Raw genomic sequence first — 22,457 nt, forward strand, 5'->3', positions numbered from 1 at the left:
TGGGGTGGTCTTTCATACTGTTTTACCCATGATATTCTTATTTTCAGTCTGTGGACTAAAATTTCTTGCACAGTGGCTCAGCTGTAAAATGCAGGGCAGCACCCGATTCCCTGAAGCAGCTGTGAGCTGCAATTATAAACAGTGCAGCATCTGAAATAGCATTGGAAAGACAAGGCTAGCTGTCCACTCACCAACCAGCTGTTATTAACGGTGTTACTGCTTGAGAAAAGCCATTTTAATTTGCCAAGAACTGCAAACTCATCTGCAAAGACTTGGTAGAGACAGCACATGCTTAAAGGGACTGATAGCTTTTTCCTCAGAAGCTCCAGGCTTGGGAAGAGGTAGCTTAAGCATGTGATGGCAGTGTCAGATGCTGCTAACTTACATAAAGGGTCCCAATGCACAGCACAGAGATGTCTAGGGTCACCAATATCACAAACAGGTGCTTGTGAAATCCTGTTGCCAGTCAACAGATTTTCTCTTAACTCGAAGGAATGGTAGATTAGATGTCAGACATGTGAAACTAAGCACAAGCACCAAGGGGCAGAGTCATATTAACTCCAGTTGCCAACATGCATTTATTTGCAATGAAGGAAATAAGTGCTCTGCACTTGACTTTGCAGGAGCCCAGCATGAATGGCAATAGGTGGTATTTGAGAAATTAAGGATTAAAATACAGGACAAAGTGGTTTGGGTGTGTTTACTTGGCAGGGGTGGCTTCTCCTTTATGAAATAACACTCATGACATGTATGCACTAATCATGTTGTGTGCAATGAAACGCATGCTTACAACCAGAACGATCAAACATGCCATTAATATCTTGAAGTAGTGCTTTACTTGTATGAACAGATCAGGGTTAGCCTTACAGCTTACCCTCTCCCAGCATTTCCAGGATATTTATCCTCTGCTGCATGTTCCACAGCTTCCAGCTGGAAAAGGCCCCCAGAATTATCTCAATAATTAGGAAGGTAAAGCCATGGCAGAATGTAAATCAATGAGGAATTAGCAAAGGTGCCAGCAGTGCGGCCAGGAAGAGTGTGTTCCAGGCAATAATTCCACACACCTTCCAAGAAGTGCCACAGCTGCATCATTCCACATCATACCTGCTGAGCAATGATGTCCAAATCACTCTGTTTTACAATTTCATACTCAATTAAACCAATGAAAATTAAATACTTAAAAATAGAAAATGCTGAAAATACTCGGCAGGTCAGGCAGCATCAAAACTATGATGAAAGGTCATCAACCTGAATCAATCAGAAACATTAATTCTTCTCTCTCTAAGGATTTGCCTGACCTTCTGATTATTTTTGTAAAAAAAAACTTAATGCACAAATCAGATGAAAAAATTAAGCATAATTTGAACATTCACAGTACTGCAGCTAGAATGAATATTACCCCACCACTGGGATACAGGCTGACTTTATGAGTCCATGCAGTGACAGTAAGCCTCACTGACAGGCAATGTATTTCAGACATTTAAGTGCACACTGCACCATAGCTTACCACTAGGGATTGGAAAATCTGGATTCCCAATATGCACAGTTGGTTGGTGAGACTGTCTACTGCCAGTGCAGGCTTGTAAAACAGTCTCCGTATGGTCAAGTATCGAAACATCCAATGTCATCGTTTGATATTAAATTTTAAAAGGCTACCGATAGTCATGATACAGATTTGATCATGGATAACTGGAATTATTGCAGTTTAGCGTTACATTTATGAACTGAGGAATTTTAAAAGAATTTTGTTTTTCCCCTCTCTCCTGAACCAACAATGGGGTGCAATTCTATTGGCATTTACTTTATTTCAATACCTCACTCAGGCATGTATTCTTCATCTGTGAGCCCAGATAGTGATTGAAGGCAAGTTATTCAACTGTGGGAGCCTGATGTGTCCCCACTCCATGTCCACACACACACAGACACACCATGCGCACAGACTCACAGACGCACACCGCACACACACAGACACATACACTCATGCACGCATAGATACGCACACAGACATACAAGCGCATTTCAGCAATAGCTAGTGCAGCATGAACTGAAATGCCCTTTAGAAGCTCAGGAGTGGTTAGGCTAATTTTTGTACCCATACCACCGGCTCAGATGGAATCAGCTAATTCAGCACTGAATGAGGGAATTTGAGAGACTTCTCATTTCTAGAACATTGCATTATGAGAGAATTTTGACTTGTGGAACATTACAATTTAGATTATTTCCAAGGAATTGAGGGCTGGATTTTACTGTAGGCGGACGGGACTCGCCACTGACTTTTGCCTCAGTGGCGAACCTGCTTCCACCTAGCCCGGGGATCCGACCCGCATTTTACGGGTCCCCGGGCTTTAACTGTCCCGAGGCGGGACTTCCACCCACTTAAGGAAGGAGGTCCCACCTCAGTGAGCTGCTGGCCAATCAGTGGGCCAGCAGCTCTTAGTCCCAGCAGCGCCACCGGGAGCGGTGGCCATTGCTGGGACTGCAGCCCAGCCAATGCCATGGAGGCAGTTTGCCTCGCCGGGGGGGTGATTGGTCTTGGCGGCGAGGCAAGGGTAGTCATTTGGGGGAAGGGGGGGGGCCCTTGGTTCCTGGGGGTAGGTTGGGAGGTGGGGTGGCCCTCAATCGAGCACCCTGTGCCTGACTGCCATGGCACCCCGCCGGCGCCCGGAAAACCTGGCAGCTATCGCTGGGCGGCCTTTCACGTCCCCAGCATGCCCGCTTGCCACGGGTAAAATACCCATGGAGGCGGGCGAGGGCCCTTAAGTGGCCGTTAAGTGGCCACTTAAGGGCCTTGATTGGCCTTGGGCGGACGGGCCGTTTGCCCCCCTGCCCGACCTCCGTAAAGTTGGATGGAGATGGGAGTGGGGTGGGAAGGCCTTCCAGAGCCTCCCGTTCAATTTTACATCACCCCCACGCCACCATCTGACCCACTGGGGCGGCGTAAAATTCAGCACTGAGTCTTTCTCTTCCACGACAGTCATTTCAAATAGAGAAGTTTTGATTACTTCAGTAATTTATCACAGATACATTCCAGTTTGTTTTAAATACTATTGATATAATCTGCATGAAAGGCTTATGCTACATTGGTAAAATATATTACACAAACATACCGTTAAATATCAGAAAAAAATTAAAATCTAGTGGTGGCTTTTAGGTGCTGTTTGATTACTAAGAATACTTTTATTCAGAACTTTGAAAATGGTCCTCAAAAGATTGAGTTAATCCTCCTACTATCTGCATTTTAAAACAAGCACTACCTTTATTTGGCCTGAAAATTTATTTTAAAAAATCTTAAATGCATCAATTCAATGGGATCTTGTCATCACCACCACGGAAATCATTTGATGTCTTTACCTATGAAAGTTGTCTGCTGCTTCCAAAAGAAATTGCTAAAGAATAGCTTAGAATTTGGTGAAATGTCATTAATGTTTTAATAAAGCCCAATATTCAGATTAATACTTTTCATGAAAGCAATGTTCAGGAAATTCTGTAAGCTGAGGCTAATAAAATGGTACTCTATGAGTATTACTTCATGAATGCTTTAAATAAATACAGAGTGATTTTAATATGGAAAGAGGATTCAACATTTTTCATGGTTGCCACTGTAGTCTTAGGTTGGCTTTAAGAGTGGTTTTGAAAGGAAGGAAAAATCTATTTTGCTAATGTTGGTTGTAAGGAGAATATTATATACCATCGAGAGTGATATTACATGATTTCTATTAAGAAATGATTTGGTATCTGATGATGCAAAGTAACAAACAGACAAAGATACCATGTGTTATTCCAGATGAAAGTGTTTCAGTGGGGCTATAACCATTGACAGCCTCCTTGGCACTGAGATCAATCATCTGATGTAGGCGGAGTTTCCGGCAGTAGATGGAGGCAGCTTCAGGCTCAAGTGCAATTATCAGCTGCTCTGGACAATCAGGAGATGCCAAGCCTGCCTGTGGAAGTGGATGAAAGAGAAAAATTAGTCCTATATAAGATGAGCCTAGGAACAGAGGAGGGCATTCGGCCTATCGCACTTGCTCTGCAATTTGCTTAGCCGTGGCAGTTCCACCTTTTTAATCCCAATTCCCTAATGGTGAATACACAACCTAGCATGTATGAATTTCTGAGATGGGCTCCCTGTGACTGTTGCTCCCTTCCGGAAGCACTAGATTATAACTCATTCTTCATTTCTCTTAATTACCCTTACTTCCTAAGTATCTATTTCACTTTTAAATACCTTAATTGATTATGCATCTCTGGCCTTCAGGAGCACTGCACTCGCCATTCTCATAATCTTTTGCATGCAGAATGATTACTGGGATGTCTGCCCTGTCAATTCCCTTCATTATTTCAAGCAGCTTAATCAGATCATCCTTTAACCACCTCACATCAAAGCAAAGTTATCCAGTCTCCCATTATAGCATAGTCCCTCCATCCTAGTTATTATTCTGGTGAGTCATTGCTGGGTTTTTTTACGGTGCACAGTGTTTGCTTCCTACTGTGCATTCTCAATATTAAACCCAGCATTACAAATTAGGTTTGACCAATTGCAGTCTGCATAACTGTAGTGTATTTCATTACTTTGATAATCCATATCTCTTGTGATGACGTCAAGTTCCTATTTGTCACTTTTGGGACCTCTGAACCAACTGCTAATGACTTGTGTATTAGGACTTTAAATCCTTTTATTCATGTGTCTCGTCCTCTGTCATGGTTTCTTGTTTAAATTTTTCTCTCTTCTGCCATTCTTACATTCATTGTACCACCTCAAACGTTGTTATATTAAACTGCATCTGCATCATTTCATCCACTTGCTTAATCAGCGTCCTTTTACAAGTTTCCACTTTCCTTCATAATTCACTACAGGAAAAAATGTTTGTCTTCACCACATAGATGTTAATCTGGCAGAATAAACTGCTCACCTGTTATAGAACCAATTTTCATTCCATTGAATTCAATTGAATGATAATTGGGCAAGTGTTGCAACAGCAGTTGGTCCACTCCGTTAGATTGTCACCCATATGGTGAAGATCAAAATTTACTCCAACATCACCTAGTTTAACATTTATAGACTTGAATGTATTTTCCTGTATTCCTAAATCCAGGTGAAACAGCTACAGTGGCATCACGTGTATTCTTGAAAATTTCTTGATCTGCAGGGGCATTATTACTCTAACTTTTAATATCGGTCTTGTACATTCTCTGATCTTGTACTTGCTATTTTATGCCTTCACAACTATATAAGTAGTTTACATACTAGATTTCTCCCTATCATCATTTCACTGTGAACAACAGAGAGCACAATTTGTTCTTTAAGCAGATGTTGATTTAAGTATATAAGAAAGCAGGAAATAAGGAAAACACAGCCGTTCCTCAGATTGTATATAATCTGCTCTATCTAATCCACCTACGGAGAAAAGGGTCTGCAATGTTTCTTTCTGTCTTCCCACAAAGGTAAATCATGTAAAAGTCCAGAATATCTATCTAATCTCATACCCTGCATTACTCACTCTTGACAGTTGCCTTCCATGCTGTGACATTTGCACGGTGCCAGCAGCACAGTAATTATTATTGCGGAAAATAGAGACATGTTGCTGAAGCTTTTCGTCTTGCACTCATCAGGACAATTACAAGAATAACCAATGTGAGGGAAAACAACACTTATACTGCAAGAGAAGAGAGTACTGATTGGTTGACAAGTGAACTCTGATTGATAGAGGTGTTTCCATGGCGAATGCACCAGTTTACAGTGACTGACAGTTAACTGCCAAGTTTTGTTTAAAATTTAAACCAGGCAGCTTGACTCTGATTGGTCAAGGCATTGCACTGAGGAATGAACCAGCGAATGGCTGTCACTTATTTTGTTCAGCTAAAACAGGCGCAATGTTTGTACATATTCATTCAGTGTGCAAAGAACAGGGCCCTGTGTATTAATATATTTGCACACACTGGAAGCTACATATATTAATACAGCCTTTGAAATCTAATCATACACTCCTTTGAGAGATTTTCATGGCGGTTGGGATATTTTCTTTAATTATTTAAGAAGTGAAATGACTTGTGTCATGCTAGGTCCCCACCTGCCAAGAATGAGGCACATTAATTTTGTCATGAACATTGATTTTAAACTGTTACTGGAGTGAAGAAAGGACTTGTTAAACAGATCAGCCACGGCTGGAAAAGACATTTGCATATTAACAGATAGTGTTTGGAAGGACAAAGCAGCCATTCCCTGACATTCAACCCACAATGGACTTTTGATCACCAGATGTTGAAGGTGGGGGATCTTGCTTTCCAGGTTGATTGCTAAAATACACAAACGGACATGGTCAAACCAGCTAGTCACACGATTAACCTGCTGGGCAACCTGAGTTCTGCTCCTGGGCAGAAAAGAGCTCTCTCCTGTCTGCTCCCATCTCTTCTCACAAGCCACTGAATCCACTGAAGACACATGAACCCCAAGAGATAAAAGTCTCCTACAGCGAACAAGGTTTAAGAAAAATACTGGGCCCCAATGAAAAGCAAGATCTACCTACAATCAAGGACTCTACAGTGAGCTTGAAGAACCGTAACAACAACTCTTCAGATATTGCCTCAAACTTTTCCACTTTATTTCTTCTGTTCTGTTCTGTCCAATCTGCATGTGAGTATCGCATATGCATGCTAGCATGGGTGCGTCGTGTATCCGTAGGCGTCAACCAAGTTAGAGTTTAAGTTTAATAAATATCTACTTCTCTTTTTTTAAACCTAAGAAAGCCTGTTTGTGCTGGTTTCTTTGCCTTATAATTGGAAAGCAGTGAACAAAGATTCACCAAGGGGGAGCTTAAAAACATGGTGTGTTTAAAATTAAACCCTGTTACAGTAAGACCAGGTGAAGGCTGAGAGGGAACCCTCGACCTCTTTAACACCTGGTCATAACACATGTAAAAATGCAAGAGTTCTGAATGCTCTAATAAAACAGTTTTTACTGTTGCAAACAAGATACGGAATCAACACAAATTTACCGTTTTAGACAGAAACAGCCACAATGACTGAAACTCCATTAATTTCAAAATGTGTTGTTAGTACAGATTTTGATTTCAGTATTGAAAGAAATAATTCCTGGATCTTTAGATGGTTTGATTTAACATCAAAATCCTTGAAAACTTATGCAGGTACAGCAGGTAATAAGGAAGGCAAATGGAATTTTGGCAGTTATTGCTAAAGGAATAGAGTATAAAAGTAAGGAAGTGTTGCTGCAACTGTACAAGGCATTAGTGAGACCAGACCTGGAGTATTGCATACAGTTGTGGGCCCTTACTTGAGAAAGGATGAAGCTGCATTGGAGGCAGTTCAGAGGAGGTTCACTAGATTGATTCCAGAGATGAGGGGTTTGTCTTATGGAGAGATTGAGGAGTTTAGGCCTTTACTCTCTAGAGTTTAGAAGAATGAGAGGAGATCTAATTGAGGTATATAAGATGATTAAGGGGATTGACAAGGTAGACGTGGAGAGGATGTTTCCTCTGGTGGGGCAATCTAGAATGAGTGGTCATAGTTTAAGGATAAGGGGTAGCAGCTTTAAAACAGAGATGAGGAGAAATTACTTCTCTCAAAGGGTTGTGAGTCTGTGGAATACACTACCCCAGAGTGCGGTGGATGCTGGGACATTGAGTAAATTTAAGGAGGAGATAGACAGATTTTTAATTAGAAATGGGTTGAAGGGTTATGGAGAATGGGCAGGAAAGTGGAGTTGAGACCGAGATGAGATCAGCCATGATCTTATTGAATGGCGGAGCAGGCTCGAGGGATTGAATTGCCTACTCCTGCTCCTAGTTCTTATATTATTTAATTATCTCAGTTGATTACAACTTCATGTTGATTAGATACTTTCACCAAATGATCAATAGTTACCCTCAAATCGTTCTTTCTTCCCACTGCTGCTAAAGACTCCCATTCATTGTGTACCTATCTTTTCAATTTACTTTTCTGATGTGTTACCATGCAATAATTTAGATTGAATACCTTGTCACTCTGAAATGGAACAAGTGCCTGATTTCAACATTTATATTTAAGTGTCTCTCAGGCCATTTTTGTTTAATCCACTGTTATGCTATTGGATCTAATGCAGATATCAGTCAGAGCCAAAACTGATGTTACCGGCTCCAATTTGCAAATCTGGAGTTGAGGTGACATTTTGTTGATATCAAATTATATTGGGGTTCAAAATCAACTTGGATTAAATTGATTTAAACAGAGTTTGATTTTGTTGGTATTTACTTTGCCCCCTTCCTCTAGAGACCTGCAGATCTGTCACACATTAAATTACAATCCAATGTATGTGCTGTGTTGTACAGCAGGTCAGAAAACATGTGTAGGTTTGAAGCAGACATTCTTTGCAGGTCTCTTAAAATCAACTTACTTCATTGCTGGTTTAGATCTAGTCTCAGGAAGATGTTCTTTTTTTACACTTCACAACAGTATTTTAATTCAGAGCAGCTAAAAAGACAGAAGACGCCTTTAATCAGGCTAAATCCTGAATATATATAACATGAAATGAGCTGCCTGGGAAGGCAATAGGGCCCAATGTATCAGCAAATTTCTGAAGAGAGACTTGGGTAAGTAGCTGATGCAAGGTTTGATAAAGATGTAAATTGTGCGATATATTTCCCAGACACTGGGACCAGCCAGATGGGCCACAATGGTCTTTTTTGGTCCTATACCTTCTTATATTCCTACATTAGTTATTAAACTATTTCTGTATCAAGCCCCAGTTGATATATTTTAATAAATTAATCCAATCTATTTCTACCTGCCATGTAAATGGTTTGGGAAAACTGAAGCCTCCAGAATGAGTTCTGAATATTGTCTGTTCCACTGATATTTAGTATATACATAACTCACTATCTTCGCATGGTTAAACGTTACATATATTCAAGGAATAGTCTGATTTGAGCTTTGAGAATTGTTAGGATTGTTTTTTGGGGCTGAATTTTCAATGCCCAGTGGAGGCGGGTTGACAGTGGGAATGGTTACCCACTTAGCCATGGCAGATGATCAATTAAAACCCTTGAGGGCTTAATTAAGAGCACTCTCCCGATGCTGACTGGATTTTTCAGCCAGTGCATGGAGTACCGGTCGCATCAGGAGGCTGTCTGTGAAACAGTAACAGCCTCCCAGCAGCAGGCTGGGGAGACATCGGGCTGGATTTTATACGGGCCTTGACGTCGGGATCTATGGCGGGGGGCATGAAGATTGCCCTGAGTGAGGCCTGCCACCGACCTCAACACCAGCAGGACCAGTACCAATTTTGCCGGTGGCGGTGAGGCCTAGTGGCCGCCCCCCCGCCGCTTGGCGACGGGACCTGGATTTGAATATTCAAATTAATTAACTCACCTGCATTAATGACGTTCCTGTCGCCTCCTGAAGTGCCGCCGCGATCTTCAGCCTGGCAGTCGGCACTGCCACGCCTGCGAATCCCCGTCCGGGGAAACGAGGCGCAACACCTGTGGGGAGGGGGGAGGAGGTAAGTTTCTCAGAGCCGTTGGGGGGTGGGGGGGGGGAGCGGTGGTGGGGAGCGAGGTCAACCTCTTTGGATTGGTGGGAGGGATGGTGGGAAGGGGTTGAGGTTAAAGTTATTAAAGGTCGGGGGGAAAGGTCGTGATCTGAATCAAAGGATTTTTGGGGGGGAAATGCGCTATTAATGACTCGATTACTCCTTGGGGGTGTGGTTGAGGGGAGTGCAGATGTAATGTAATGTGTAAATTAAATTTTAACACTTCGGTCCCTTTAAAAATTAAAATTTCTTGTAAGGGTTCGAAGTCCTTTAAAAATGGCGTCGCAGGGGCTCTGCGGAGTAAAACCCGCACATACAGGCTGCCATCTTTTACGGCCACCGCAACATAAAATCCAGCCCATCGGAATCGGAGGCTGCATTCAATATGGATGGCGCCACTCCAAAAATCGGCTGCAATTGCAGTTGTGCCCGTTACTGTGGATGGCTTTCCCCCTCATGTTCGATGGTCCTAACCCTTTGGCCCTCTTATTTAGCCCTTCTGTGGCCAACAGCTGGAAAAGGAGGTGCCCTCGTGCCTCCCTACATATTTCAACAGCGTCCACCTCTGATGGTGAGACTGCCAATCTTTCAGTGTTGAATGGTCTCCTATTGGTCTTCCAGACTCGGGGTACCACCTGCCATCCTTAATTGGATGGGGCTCCAAGAGGTCCTCCAAATTGCCCTCCTGGGTCCCGCCACTGGCATTTGTGGGTTCCCGACCTGTATTTCACTCTGACAGCAGGATCGGGACCTGGGAATGAAAATCTTGCTTTTGGTTCCCACCTTCTCATTGTTTTGTCCTTCAACAAACATAGCTTGAGGCTGGTGTGGTTTGAGCTGTTCATATCCACAATAGTACAGCCAATATCATCTCAATAATCCAGCACTGGAAAGTAGGTTAAACGAAGTAAAAATCAATTCAATCTCCATCAGAAAGCCTAGCTGGAGATTACCATGCTTATCCAATGAAGTGACAGGCAAACCCTGATGGCCAAGAAGTTAAGCGTTCATTATCTGATCAATTATGCCAACAGAGTTCTTAGACTTTTCAGGTTACACCAATCCTCATTCTCTCAGTCTGTTCACTTTAATAGACTCTGATACACTTCCCCCTCATAAAATGAATTATTAGGTTATTGAGTGGTCTTTCCAGTCCATCGCACTACGTGGAATTTGCAGCTGGAATACCTAGATTAAGGCCTTGGATGTTCCCTTTAACTATTATATGGGATATGGGGAGCGAGCAGGAAAGTGGAATTGAAGCCCAAGATCAGCAATGACCGTATTGAATGGCGAAGCAGCCTTGAGGGGTCTTATGGTCTACTTCTGCTCGTATTTCTTGTGTTCTTACAGCATTTGATAATTATGTTCAAGAGATGTAAAATATGGAAGATATGTAAAATATGGGGAGAGTTTTTTTCCCTTGGCAGTGCTGTTTGAGCTTTCCTGTAAGACATTTTTAGTTAACAATAACAGAACTCTCATGCTCTTCTTTCAATAGTGGCATGGGATCTTTTGTATTCGCCTGAGTGGACAGATGGGACTTTGGTTTAATGCTTCATCCGAAAGATGTTCGACGAGGCATAAATTACAGTTGCTTTGGAACAATTCACCCCTTCCTGATCTGCAGCTTGATTCCACAGTTATTAGGCTATCCCACCACACAATACAAGCAATGATCCGGTTTGGAAAAGCTCATGGGCTGCGTTTTACTAGCCCCTTGACGCTGTGGGACACGGAGGGGAGGGGGGGGTGTATATTTCTGTGGGGAGAGGCCCACCTCGACCCGTGACATCGAGAAGGGCCCGCTGCATATTACCGGCAGCAGGGGGACCTTGGTGCGGTCGCCACCCGCCACCTGGCGGAGGGTCCTTCATCTGAATATTTAACTTAACAATAAAGACATGTCAATTAACTTACCTGCAGGCGGAGGCCATCCCACGCCGATTTTAGCTGCCATTCGTCCTTCGCGCACCTTCGGACCTCTGTGTGGAATTCCGAGGCGAGAACATGGTGGGGAGGGGGGAGGAATAAAATTTTCAGGGTGGGAGGGGTGGGGGAGCGAGGAAATCACTTTTTACTGGATGTGGGGATGGTGGGAAGGGGTTGAAGGGCAAAAGTTAGAAGGTTGGGCGGGGCGGGGCGGGGGGGGGGGGGTGGGGTGGAGTTCAGGTAGGGAAAAAGTGAAGTGTTGGTCATATCGGGCATTGAAATGACCATTGGGGCGTTTGGGGAAGGGCCTCCACATCTTTATTATCTGTTTATAAAAAATTCGGAATATTTTGCCTTTAAAAATTAAAATTTCATCTAAGGGCTTAAAGCCCTTTAAAAATGGTGCTGGCGCCTGCACAGTGGTGCCGGACGACGTTGCCGGGGACACGACAGCCGCCCCCTCCGTCTCCTCTATTTAAATTAGTCCCCGCACGTAATATTGCGGGGTGTGTGCGGCAGCCCTTGCATGTCAAACGGCCGCCGAGTTCAAAACGCGCCACCGCAGAGCGCAGCGGGCGAATAAAGTCCAGCCCCATACATCCATTCACACAGAACTGTGACTTTCTCTGAGTAACTAATTACGCTCCAGTATTATTTAGCTTGATAGTGAAATTACTAAAGCATAATATTTCTTTCAGTATTACAGTTGCTTTTATTCTAATAGTTTATAAAAGGTTTATCAATCACAGCCATTTTTACTCAAAAAATAGCAGTTTTACCAGGCAACATATTCCTTTAGAATGTGCTTTGGCGAATGGATTTAATTTTTTTTTAAACCTGGATACAATGCCAAAGAGTAACATCATTTTAAAATTACTCATCCAAAAGAAAATATTACCTTTGGTAATATCTAACGATATTGAAAAGGTATATGTCAAATCTGATTATTATTATTTTAATAACAAAGTTGAATTTTTCAATTTGTCTCTGGAACATTGTCAATAAAGGTAATTTTGCATTATGTACTTAATTTAAATTATTTCTGAACCTTACACTAACTTCCATTATAATTAACAATACGTACCTAAATGTGTATTATGAATACTGAGGATAAGTCTTTCATTTAATAAACTAGAGATTTTGTACCATAAATAGAGGCATGTGAATGCCAATACTGCAGGAACACTTCTCTACAATGATTAATTATCATATCAGATCCCTGCCAGCGGATCTCTAAGAGATCAAGACTACACCTTCTACTGGCAGGGTAGGGATCCTGAAGAACCAAGACAGCATGGAGTGGGCTTCGCCATCAAAAACTCTTTGCTCAGCATGATAAAGCCATCTTCAAATGGCTCGGAACGCACACTGTCCATCCGACTGCTCACCGCCTCTGGTCCAGTACACCTACTCAGCATCTATGCTCCAACACTCTGCTCCCCACCTGAAGTTAAAGACCAGTTCTATGAGGAACTCCATAATATCATTAGTAGAATCCCCAATACCGAACATCTGTTCCTGCTGGGGCCTTTAATGCCAGGGTTGGGGCCGACCATGACTCATGGCCCTCCTGCCTTGGGTGCTATAGCATTGAAAGGATGAATGAGAATGGACAGAGACTGCTTGAGTTGTGTACCTATCATAACCTCTGCATCACCAACTCGTTGTTTCAGACCAAACCCTGTCACCAGGTTTCTTGGAGGCACCCAAGATCATGTCGTTGGCACCAGCTGGACCTCATCATCACAAGGCGAGCCTCTATAAACAGCGTTCAAATCACACGCAGCTTCCACAGTGCGGACTGCAACACCGACCACTCCCTGGTGTGCAGCAAGGTTAGACTCAAACCAAAGAAGCTGCATCACTCCAAGCAGAAGGGCTGCCCGCGCATTAACACTAGCAGAATTTCCTACCCACAGCTGTTACATAAGTTTCTAAATTCACTTGAAAAAGCCCTTCAAAACACTCCTATGGGGGATGCAGAGACCAAGTGGGCCCACATCAGAGACGCCATCTATGACTCAGCAATGACCACCTTTGGCAAACGTGTGAAGCAGAATGCAGACTGGTTTCAATCTCACATTGAAGAGCTGGAACCTGTTATAGCTGCTAAGCGCATTGCACTGCTGAACTACAAGAAAAAGTCCCCAGCGAGTTAACATCCGTAGCACTTAAAGCAGCCAGGAGCGCTGCGCAAAGAACAGCCAGGCGCTGCACAAATGACTACTGGCAACACCTATGCAGTCATATTCAGCTGGCCTCCGACACCGGAAACATCAGAGGAATGTATGATGGCATTAAGAGAGCTTTTGGTCCAACCATCAAGAAGATTGCCCCCCCTCAAATCTAAATCAGGGGACACAATCACTGACCAATGCAAGCAAATGGATTGCTGGGTGGAGCACTACCGAGAACTGTACTCCAGGGAAAATGTTGTCACTGAGACCGCCCTCAATGCAGCCCAGTCTCTGCCTGTCATGGATGAGCTGGACGTACAGCCAACAAAATCGGAACTCAGTGATGCCATTGATTCTCTAGCCAGCGGAAAAGCCCCTGGGAAGGACGACATTACCCCTGAAATAATCAAGAGTGTCAGGCCTGCTATACTTTCAGCACTCTACGAACTGCTTTGCCTGTGCTTGGATCAGGGAGCAGTACCACAGGACATGTGCGATGCCAATATCATCACCCTCTATAAAAACAAGGGTGACCGCGGTGACTGCAACAACTACCGTGGAATCTCCCTGCTCAGCATAGTGGGGAAAGTCTTCACTCAAGTCGCTTTAAACAGGCTCCAGAAGCTGGCTGAGCGTGTCTACCCTGAGGCACAGTGTGGCTTTCGAGCAGAGAGATCCACCATTGACACGCTGTTCTCCCTTCGCCAGCTACAGGAGAAATGCCGCGAACAACAGATGCCCCTCTACATTGCTTTCATTGATCTCATCAAAGCCTTTGACCTCGTCAGCAGACGTGGTCTCTTCACACTCCTAGAAAATATCGGATGTCCACCAAAGCTCCTAAGTATCATCACCTCATTCCATGACAATATGAAAGGCACAATTCAGCATAGCGGTGCCTCATCAGACCCCTTTCCTATCCTGAGTGGCGTGAATAAGGGCTGTGTTCTCGCACCTACACTGTTTGGGATCTTCTTCTCATTGCCGCTCTCACATGCGTTCAAGTCTTCAGAAGAAGGAATTTTCCTCCACACAAGATCAGGTGGCAGGTTGTTCAACCTTGCCCGTCTAAGAGCGAAGATCAAAGTACGGAAAGTCATCATCAGGAAACTCCTCTTTGCTGATGATGCTGCTTTAACATCTCACACTGAAGAGTGTCTGCAGAGTCTCATCGACAGGTTTGCGGCTGTCTGCACCGAATTTGGCCTAACCATCAGCCTCAAGAAAACAAACATCATGGGACAGGACGTCAGAAATGCTCCATCCATCAATATCGGCGACCACGCTCTGGAAGTGGTTCAAGAGTTCACCTACCTAGGCTCAACTATCACCAGTAACCTGTCTCTCGATGCAGAAATCAACAAGCGCATGGGAAAGGCTTCCACTGCTATGTCCAGACTGGCCAAGAGAGTGTGGGAAAATGGCGCACTGACACGGAACACAAAAGTCCGAGTGTATCAGGCCTGTGTCCTCAGTACCTTGCTCTACGGCAGCGAGGCCTGGACAACGTGTGTTAACCAAGAGCAACGTCTCAATTCATTCCATCTTCGCTGCCTTCGGAGAATCCTTGGAATCAGGTGGCAGGACCGTATCTCCAACACAGAAGTCCTCGAGGCGGCCAACATCCCCAGCTTATACACCCTACTGAGCCAGCGGCGCTTGAGATGGCTTGGCCATGTGAGCCGCATGGAAGATGGCAGGATCCCCAAAGACACATTGTACAGCGAGCTCGCCACTGGTATCAGACCTACCGGCCGTCCATGTCTCCGCTTTAAAGACGTCTGTAAACGCGACCTGAAGTCCTGTGACATTGATCACAAGTCGTGGGAGTCAGTTGCCAGCGATCGCCAGAGCTGGCGGGCAGCCATAAAGGCGGCTCTGAAGTGTGGCGAGTCTAAGAGACTTCGCAGTTGGCAGGAAAAAAGACAGAAGCGCAAGGGGAGAGCCAACTGTGTAACAGCCCCGACAACCAATTTTATCTGCAGCACCTGTGGAAGAGTCTGTCACTCTAGAATTGGCCTTTTTCGCCACTCCAGGTGCTGCTCCACAAACCACTGACCACCTCTAGGCACTTACCCATTGTCTCTCGAGACAAGGAGGCCAAAGAAGATATAAATCTATTAAATAAAGTTAACCAAACTACAATTGAAAGCAATTGAACGCCCTGTGATGGCAAGAGCCAGATATTACCATGGTGTGGAATAGATTCTTTTCAAAATGCAAGTTCTTGTCACGATATTCAAGATGCTCATGTATGCTAAGTTGTTTTTAATGCTACCGCGATAAGAAATTGTTGACAGATTTGCACTAGTTTTAATTTGTATCAAATCATTGTGTAGATCTCTTTGGAAATACAGGGCTGAATTTTACCCGCCCCTTGACACTGTGGGTCGCGGCAGGTGGTCCATAAAATTCTGCCGGGAGAAGCCCGCCTCGACCCCAGATGTCGAGAAGGCCCCGCCACATATTACCGGCGCTGAGGAGACCTTGGTGCGCCCACCGCCCCCCCACCGTCAAGCAGCGGGGCTTTCATCTAAATATTTAAATTAACAAAAATTAGATGCAAATGAACTTACCTGCTGACACTGGCCGTCCCATGCTGATTTTACAGCCGCCGAGCGCAACTGGCACACCTTCGGAAGGAGTTCCGAGGCAAGAAACTGGTGGGGAGGGGGGGGAGGAGTAAAAACTTCAGGGTGGGAGGGGTGGGGACGGGGGGGAGGAGTAAAATTTTCAGGGTGGGAGGGGTGGGGGAGCAGGGAAATCAATTTTTATTGGCTGTGGGTTTAATGGGAAGGTGTTGAAGGGCAAATGTGAGAAGGTTGGGGGGGCAAGTTCAGATCAGGTATAAAATACGTTCTGTTAATATAGGGCAATGCAAAGACCATTGGGGGGGGTGGAAGGGCCTCCATCACATAAGTATTTATTTAATAAAAATTAATGCTAATATACTTTTAAAAATTTAAATCCTGCCTAAGGGCTTAAAGCCCTTTAAAAATGGCTCCGGCAACTACGCGGTGCTGCCAGACATCTGTCGGGGACGCGGCGGCCCCCCCCCCCCACATCATTGGGGGCAGCTGCTCTGCCCCCTCTATTAAAATCAGCTCACACGCCTAATACTGTGGAGGTTACGCGGCGGCACTTCCATGTTGGAACGCCGCCACTCTCACAGCGCGCTGCCACGGAGCGCAGTGCACTGATAAAATTCAGCCCAGGCTTTTCACAGAAAATTTAGCTGTCTTCTTCCTGTATGTTGATAGATAGAGTCACCTCAGTATCCTTAAACATAATTGAAAACACATTATTTCATAAAATTGAATATATAAATTTATTTCACTGTTGGTTGGATTCTGAGCTGGTGAAATCAGAAGAAAATGGTTTCCGCCATTTTGATCACTGGGTTACCTCATTAACTTTGCAAGCTTTTGACAGCTTTGGACCAAAATTAGTTAGGCAAACATTTCGTCTCATGTTACCATTTGGAAGTTGCCTTATGTTTTCTCAAAGTTATTATGATTCGTTCTGCTGTATTTTCAGCTAACAAGCAGCAAACTTGTCTGGTACCTCTTTGAAAGGCTTCCTCATTAGCATAGAGATACTAGAAATATTTCCAGCTGTCCAAGTCCTTGCTAATCTATCTCCATAAAGCCACCATTCCAGAGTCTGATTCAACATATAGACTCACTGATGGCTTTGGTGCATTCTTTCAGAAAACAAATTATCTGTGACTGACAAAAGAAGGTACAAAATAAAGCACAGAGTATTTAAAAATAAGGGGCCGCCCATTTAAGACAGAGATGAGGAGAAATTTTTTCTCTCAGAGGGTCGTGAGTCTTTGGAACTCTCTTCCTCAAAAGGCAGTGGAAGCAGAGTCTTTGAATATTTTTTTAAGGCAGAGGTAGACAGATTCTAGACAAGCAATGGGGTGAAAGATTATCAGGGGTAGGCGGGAATGTGGAGTTGAGGTTACATCCAGATCAGCCATGATCTTATTGAATGGCAGAGCAGGCTCGAGGGGACGCGTGGTCTACTCCTGCTCCTAATTCATATGTCCATATGCAAAGAGCATGAGTATTTTACTATAATTCCTTACTCCATTTCTCGAATTCATCTTTACAGTGTCTTCCGTCTACAGTGTTTACTGTCATTATTAATATGTGAAATTAATTATTCCTTTCTAAAATCATGACTGAAATTTGAACTCACATACAAATAAAAAAATACGCTCACAACAAAGACCTTCACCTTCTGTTAATTCTAGAAATATATGGAGAACCCATCATCATATTGCAAGAGTTTAACCTGTGCGTGTTGTAAATGTGTCAGCACATAAGTACCCTGAGACTTTAAATGGAATCTTTGACTTGCAATGTTGCAGTGCCCACATAATTAATGTAGTAGTACTCATTTCTGTAATACAGTTTGTGATGGAGATGAAAACTTACATTTTAACAAATCTTATTGAATTGTAACTATATTCCTTCTGATAAGCAAGTGGACTCAAGAAACAATTTGTACCTTAAACAGAAGCTGCGGGTTGTCTGAGCACTGTGCCTTTTTACATGTGGTACTGCTGAAAAAATTGATTCTACCTTTGGGTTAGAGTCAATGCTGGATTAAGAGTAGTCGACCTCTGAGTTACAGTGCTTATACCCTACCTTGTAGGCCGCATGCCTCATGAATTGCTTTGCAGGTTGTTTCCATATAGCCGGCACAGTAATGACCCATCTAACATCCGAGTTTCCAAATTGTGAACCAGCCTGGTCACTCAGCTCCTAAAAATAGAATTACATCACTGACAGCTTTCCTTTTGTTTTGCTTGAAATTTTGCAGCAACATCCTGGCTGTTTTAAGTTACACCATAAGTTAAAAGAATGTACAGTTTGTACACACCAAATCTGCCCTAAACAAATCTTCCATTTGTGAAGGGCCGTATAATGTTGGAACGATTACTAATTAGCATCCAGTAACATTTTACTGGATGTATCTGTTCATTAAGATACAAGGAACTCTCGAAACCCGGAATAAAGTTACTGTTGTCTATTTTTGGATCCATTTCCTTTGGCAAGTGAGTGAGATTACTGGGATGTAGAATTATGAAGATGAAAGAGTAAAGCAATAGCTTTTTGTGAAGGTCAATGTGGCTACTGAAACCATGAAATCTGAACTACACCCTTACAAACAAGAATTCCCTTCCCAAGGGTAGCTCCAAAGGCTTTTCAGAACGGAAGATCACTGCAGAAGTTTGAAAGGAAGCACTTTTTGACAGGAGCTATCAAATTTCTTAACAGTCCAAAACAGTTTTAAGTACTACTAATTCTTCTGGTCTGTAATCACCCTCTGCACAGCCGCTTGCCAAAGGAAATGGATCCAAAAATAGACAACAATAACTGTGTTTCCAATGACTAGAGTTGCTTGCATGTTAATAAACAAATATCCAGTAAAAGTATTACTGATTCCTTTAGCCTGCAGCATCAAGCTTTAAAACTGATGTAATCAACTGCAATAAGAGACGATATTATAGCACGGAACAGTCCAGTCACAATGCTTTATTAAGTAAAATACTCAGCAGCACAAACTTTAAAATAAACATGATTTGCAATTTCCATCAAAACCGTCTATCACAGCTGTACTGCGGGAGGACACCTCGGAGAGGTCATGCAACGAGGCAATATGAGTGGAGCTCAGGAATAGGAAGGGTGCAGTCATGATGTTGGGGGTTTACTACAGGCCTCCCAACAGCCAGCGGGAGGTAGAGGAGCAGATATGTAAACAGATTTTGGAAAGATGTAAAGGTAACAGGGTTGTAGTGGTGGGTGATTTTAACTTCCCCTATATTGACTGGGACTCACTTAGTGCTAGGGGCTTGGATGGGGCAGAATTTGTAAGGAGCATCCAGGAGGGCTTCTTGAAACAATATGTAGATAGTCCAACTAGGGATGGGGCCCAGTACTGGACCTGGTATTGGGGAATGAGCCCGGCCAGGTGGTCGAAGTTTCAGTCGGGGAGCATTTCGGGAACAGTGACCATAATTCCATAGGTTTTAAGGTACTTGTGGATAAGGATAAGAGTAGTCCGTGGGTGAAGGTGCTAAATTGGGGGAAGGCTAATTATAACAATATTAGGCAGGAACTGAAGAATTTAGATTGGGGGCGGCTGTTTGAGGGTAAATCAACATCTGACATGTGGGACTCTTTCAAATGTCAGTTGATTAGAATCCAGGACCAGCATGTTCCTGTGAGGAAGAAGGATAAGTTTGGCAAGTTTCGGGAACCTTGGATAACAAGGGATATTGTGAGCCTCGTCAAAAGGAAAAAGGAAGCATTCGTAAGGGCTGGAAGGCTAGGAACAGACAAAGCCCTTCAGGAATATAAAGACAGTAGGAAGGAACTTAAGCAAGGAGTCAGGAGGGCTAAAAGGGGTCATGAAAAGTCATTGGCAAACAGGATTAAGGAAAATCCCAAGGCTTTTTATACGTATATAAAGAGCAAGAGGGTAACCAGGGAAAGGGTTGGCCCAGTCAAGGACAGAGGAGGGAATCTATGTGTGGAGCCAGAGGAAATGGGCGAGGTACTAAATGAGTACTTTGCAGCAGTATTCACCAAGGAGAAGGACTTGGTGGATGATGAGCCTAGGGAAGGGAGTGTAGATAGTCTCGGTCATGTCGTTATCAAAAAGGAGGAGGTGTTGGGCGTCTTGCAAAGCATTAAGTTAGGTAAGTCCCCAGGGCCTGATGGGATCTACCCCAGAATACTGAGGGAGGCAAGGGAAGAAATTGCAGGGGCCTTGACAGAAATCTTTGCATCCTCATTGGCTACAGGTGAGGTCCCAGAGGACTGGAGAATGGCCAATGTTGTTCCTTTGTTTAAGAAGGGTAGCCAAGATAATCCAGGAAATTATAGGCCGGTGAGCCTTACGTCAGTGGTAGGGAAATTATTAGAGAGGATTCTTCGGGACAGGATTTACTCCCATTTGGAAACAAACAAACTTATTAGCGAGAGGCAGCATGGTTTTGTGAAGGGGAAGTCGTGTCTCACTAACTTGATTGTGTTTTTTGAGGAAGTGATGAAGATGATTGATGAAAGAAGGGCAGTGGATGTTATCTATATGGACTTCAGTAAGGTCCCTCATGGCAGACTGGTACAAAAGGTGAAGTCACACGGGATCAGAGGTGAGCTGGCAAGATGGATACAGAACTGGCTCGGTCATAGAAGACAGAGGGTAGCAGTGGAAGGGTGCTTTTCTGAATGGAGGGCTGTGACTAGTGGTGTTCCACAGGGATCAGTGCTGGGACCTTTGCTGTTTGTAGTAAATATAAATGATTTGGAGGAAAATGTAGCTGGTCTGATTAGTAAGTTTGTGGATGACACAAAGGTTGGTGGAGTTGCGGATAGTGATGAGGATTGTCAGAGAATACAGCAGGATATAGATCGGTTGGAGACTTGGGCGGAGAAATGGCAGATGGAATTTAATCCGGACAAATGTGAGGTAATGCATTTTGGAAGGTCTAATGCAGGTGGGAAGTATACAGTAAACGGCAGAACCCTTAGGAGTATTGACGGGCAGAGAGATCTGGGCATGCAGGTCCACAGGTCACTGAAAGTGGCAACACAGGTGGATAAGGTAGTCAAGAAGGCATACGGCATGCTTGCCTTCATCGGTCGGGGCACAGAGTATAAAAATTGGCAAGTCATGCTGCAGCTGTACAGAACTTTAGTTTGGCCACACTTAGAATATTGTGTGCAATTCTGGTCACCACACTACCAGAAGGACGTGGAGGCTTTGGAGAGGGTACAGAAGAGGTTTACCAGGATATTGCCTGGTCTGGAGGGCATTAGCTATGAGGAGAGGTTGGATAAACTCGGATTGTTTTCACTGGAACGATGGAGGTGGAGGGGCGACATGATAGAGGTTTACAAAGTTATGAGCGGTATGGACAGAGTGGATAGTCAGAAGCTTTTTCCCAGGGTGGAAGAGTCAGTTACTAGGGGGCATAGGTTTAAGGTGAGAGGGGCAAAGTTTAGAGGGGATGTGCAAGGCAAGTTCTTTACACAGAGGTGGTGAGTGCCTGGAACTTGCTGCCGGGGGAGGTGGTGGAAGCAGGTACGATAGCGAAGTTTAAAAGGCATCTTGACAAATACATAAATAGGATGGGAATAGAGGGATACGGTGCCCGGAAGTGCAGAAGGTTTTAGTTTAGGCAGGCATCAAGATCGACGCAGGCTTGGAGGGCCGAATGGCCTGTTCCTGTGCTGTACTGTTCTTTGTTCCTTGTCTGATAAACATAGCATTTTCAAAAGGAAACTGCATTGGATATAAATTCTGTGTTGTTTCTAACACACCTGTAATGCATGGTCCTTAAAGAACATTAGAGCACAGGCAAAGATTTCGATAGCCTTGACCTTTTTCCCATTGGCAGCCTCCAGTTCTGTTTCAATTGTGAGATTCTAAACAGAGAAAGAAATAAATGCATCACGCAATGATTGTTCCATAAAATGACAATTGCCCATGCTTTCACAGAGTTATAACTCTATCCAGTCACAAATAGTGTACTCCCCTTAAAAGCAATTCTTTCTCAAAAGTAATTTACTGTCTGTATGATCAAACAGCCATCCTGAAATCTTCTTGAGTGCAATTCTTGAGTAACATTTCATTATGGTTCTCTGTGGCCTTGCATAAAATGTATCAACCAGTATACAAAGGGTTACAACACAATAATGACTGTACACAGTTATTCAAAAGGTTCAAGGGCAATTTTTTCCTTCATCACATGGGCAGTAATCCAGCAGAGAAAATCAGACACATGATATAGACCCTGCCCCATTTCT

At 43.7% G+C, this 22,457-nt stretch overlaps 1 protein-coding gene across 3 annotated transcripts in view; it reads right to left on the bottom strand.

Moving 5' to 3' along the window:
* Positions 1–22,457, bottom strand: part of hspa12a (heat shock protein 12A) — a 142,147-nt gene that overhangs the window by 33,868 nt on the left and 85,822 nt on the right. For all 3 annotated transcript variants that reach the window (XM_068052974.1, XM_068052973.1, XM_068052975.1), the window contains exons 5-7: positions 21,972–22,076; positions 18,288–18,404; positions 3,770–3,941 (exon numbers count right to left, since the gene is read on the bottom strand). In XM_068052974.1, coding sequence (XP_067909075.1) covers positions 3,770–3,941; positions 18,288–18,404; positions 21,972–22,076 — 394 coding nt within the window. The remainder of the gene's footprint in view (positions 1–3,769; positions 3,942–18,287; positions 18,405–21,971; positions 22,077–22,457) is intronic.

Source organism: Heterodontus francisci, chromosome 20 (assembly GCF_036365525.1).
Source record: "Heterodontus francisci isolate sHetFra1 chromosome 20, sHetFra1.hap1, whole genome shotgun sequence".
In the NCBI taxonomy this organism is placed as follows: Eukaryota; Metazoa; Chordata; class Chondrichthyes; order Heterodontiformes; family Heterodontidae; genus Heterodontus; species Heterodontus francisci.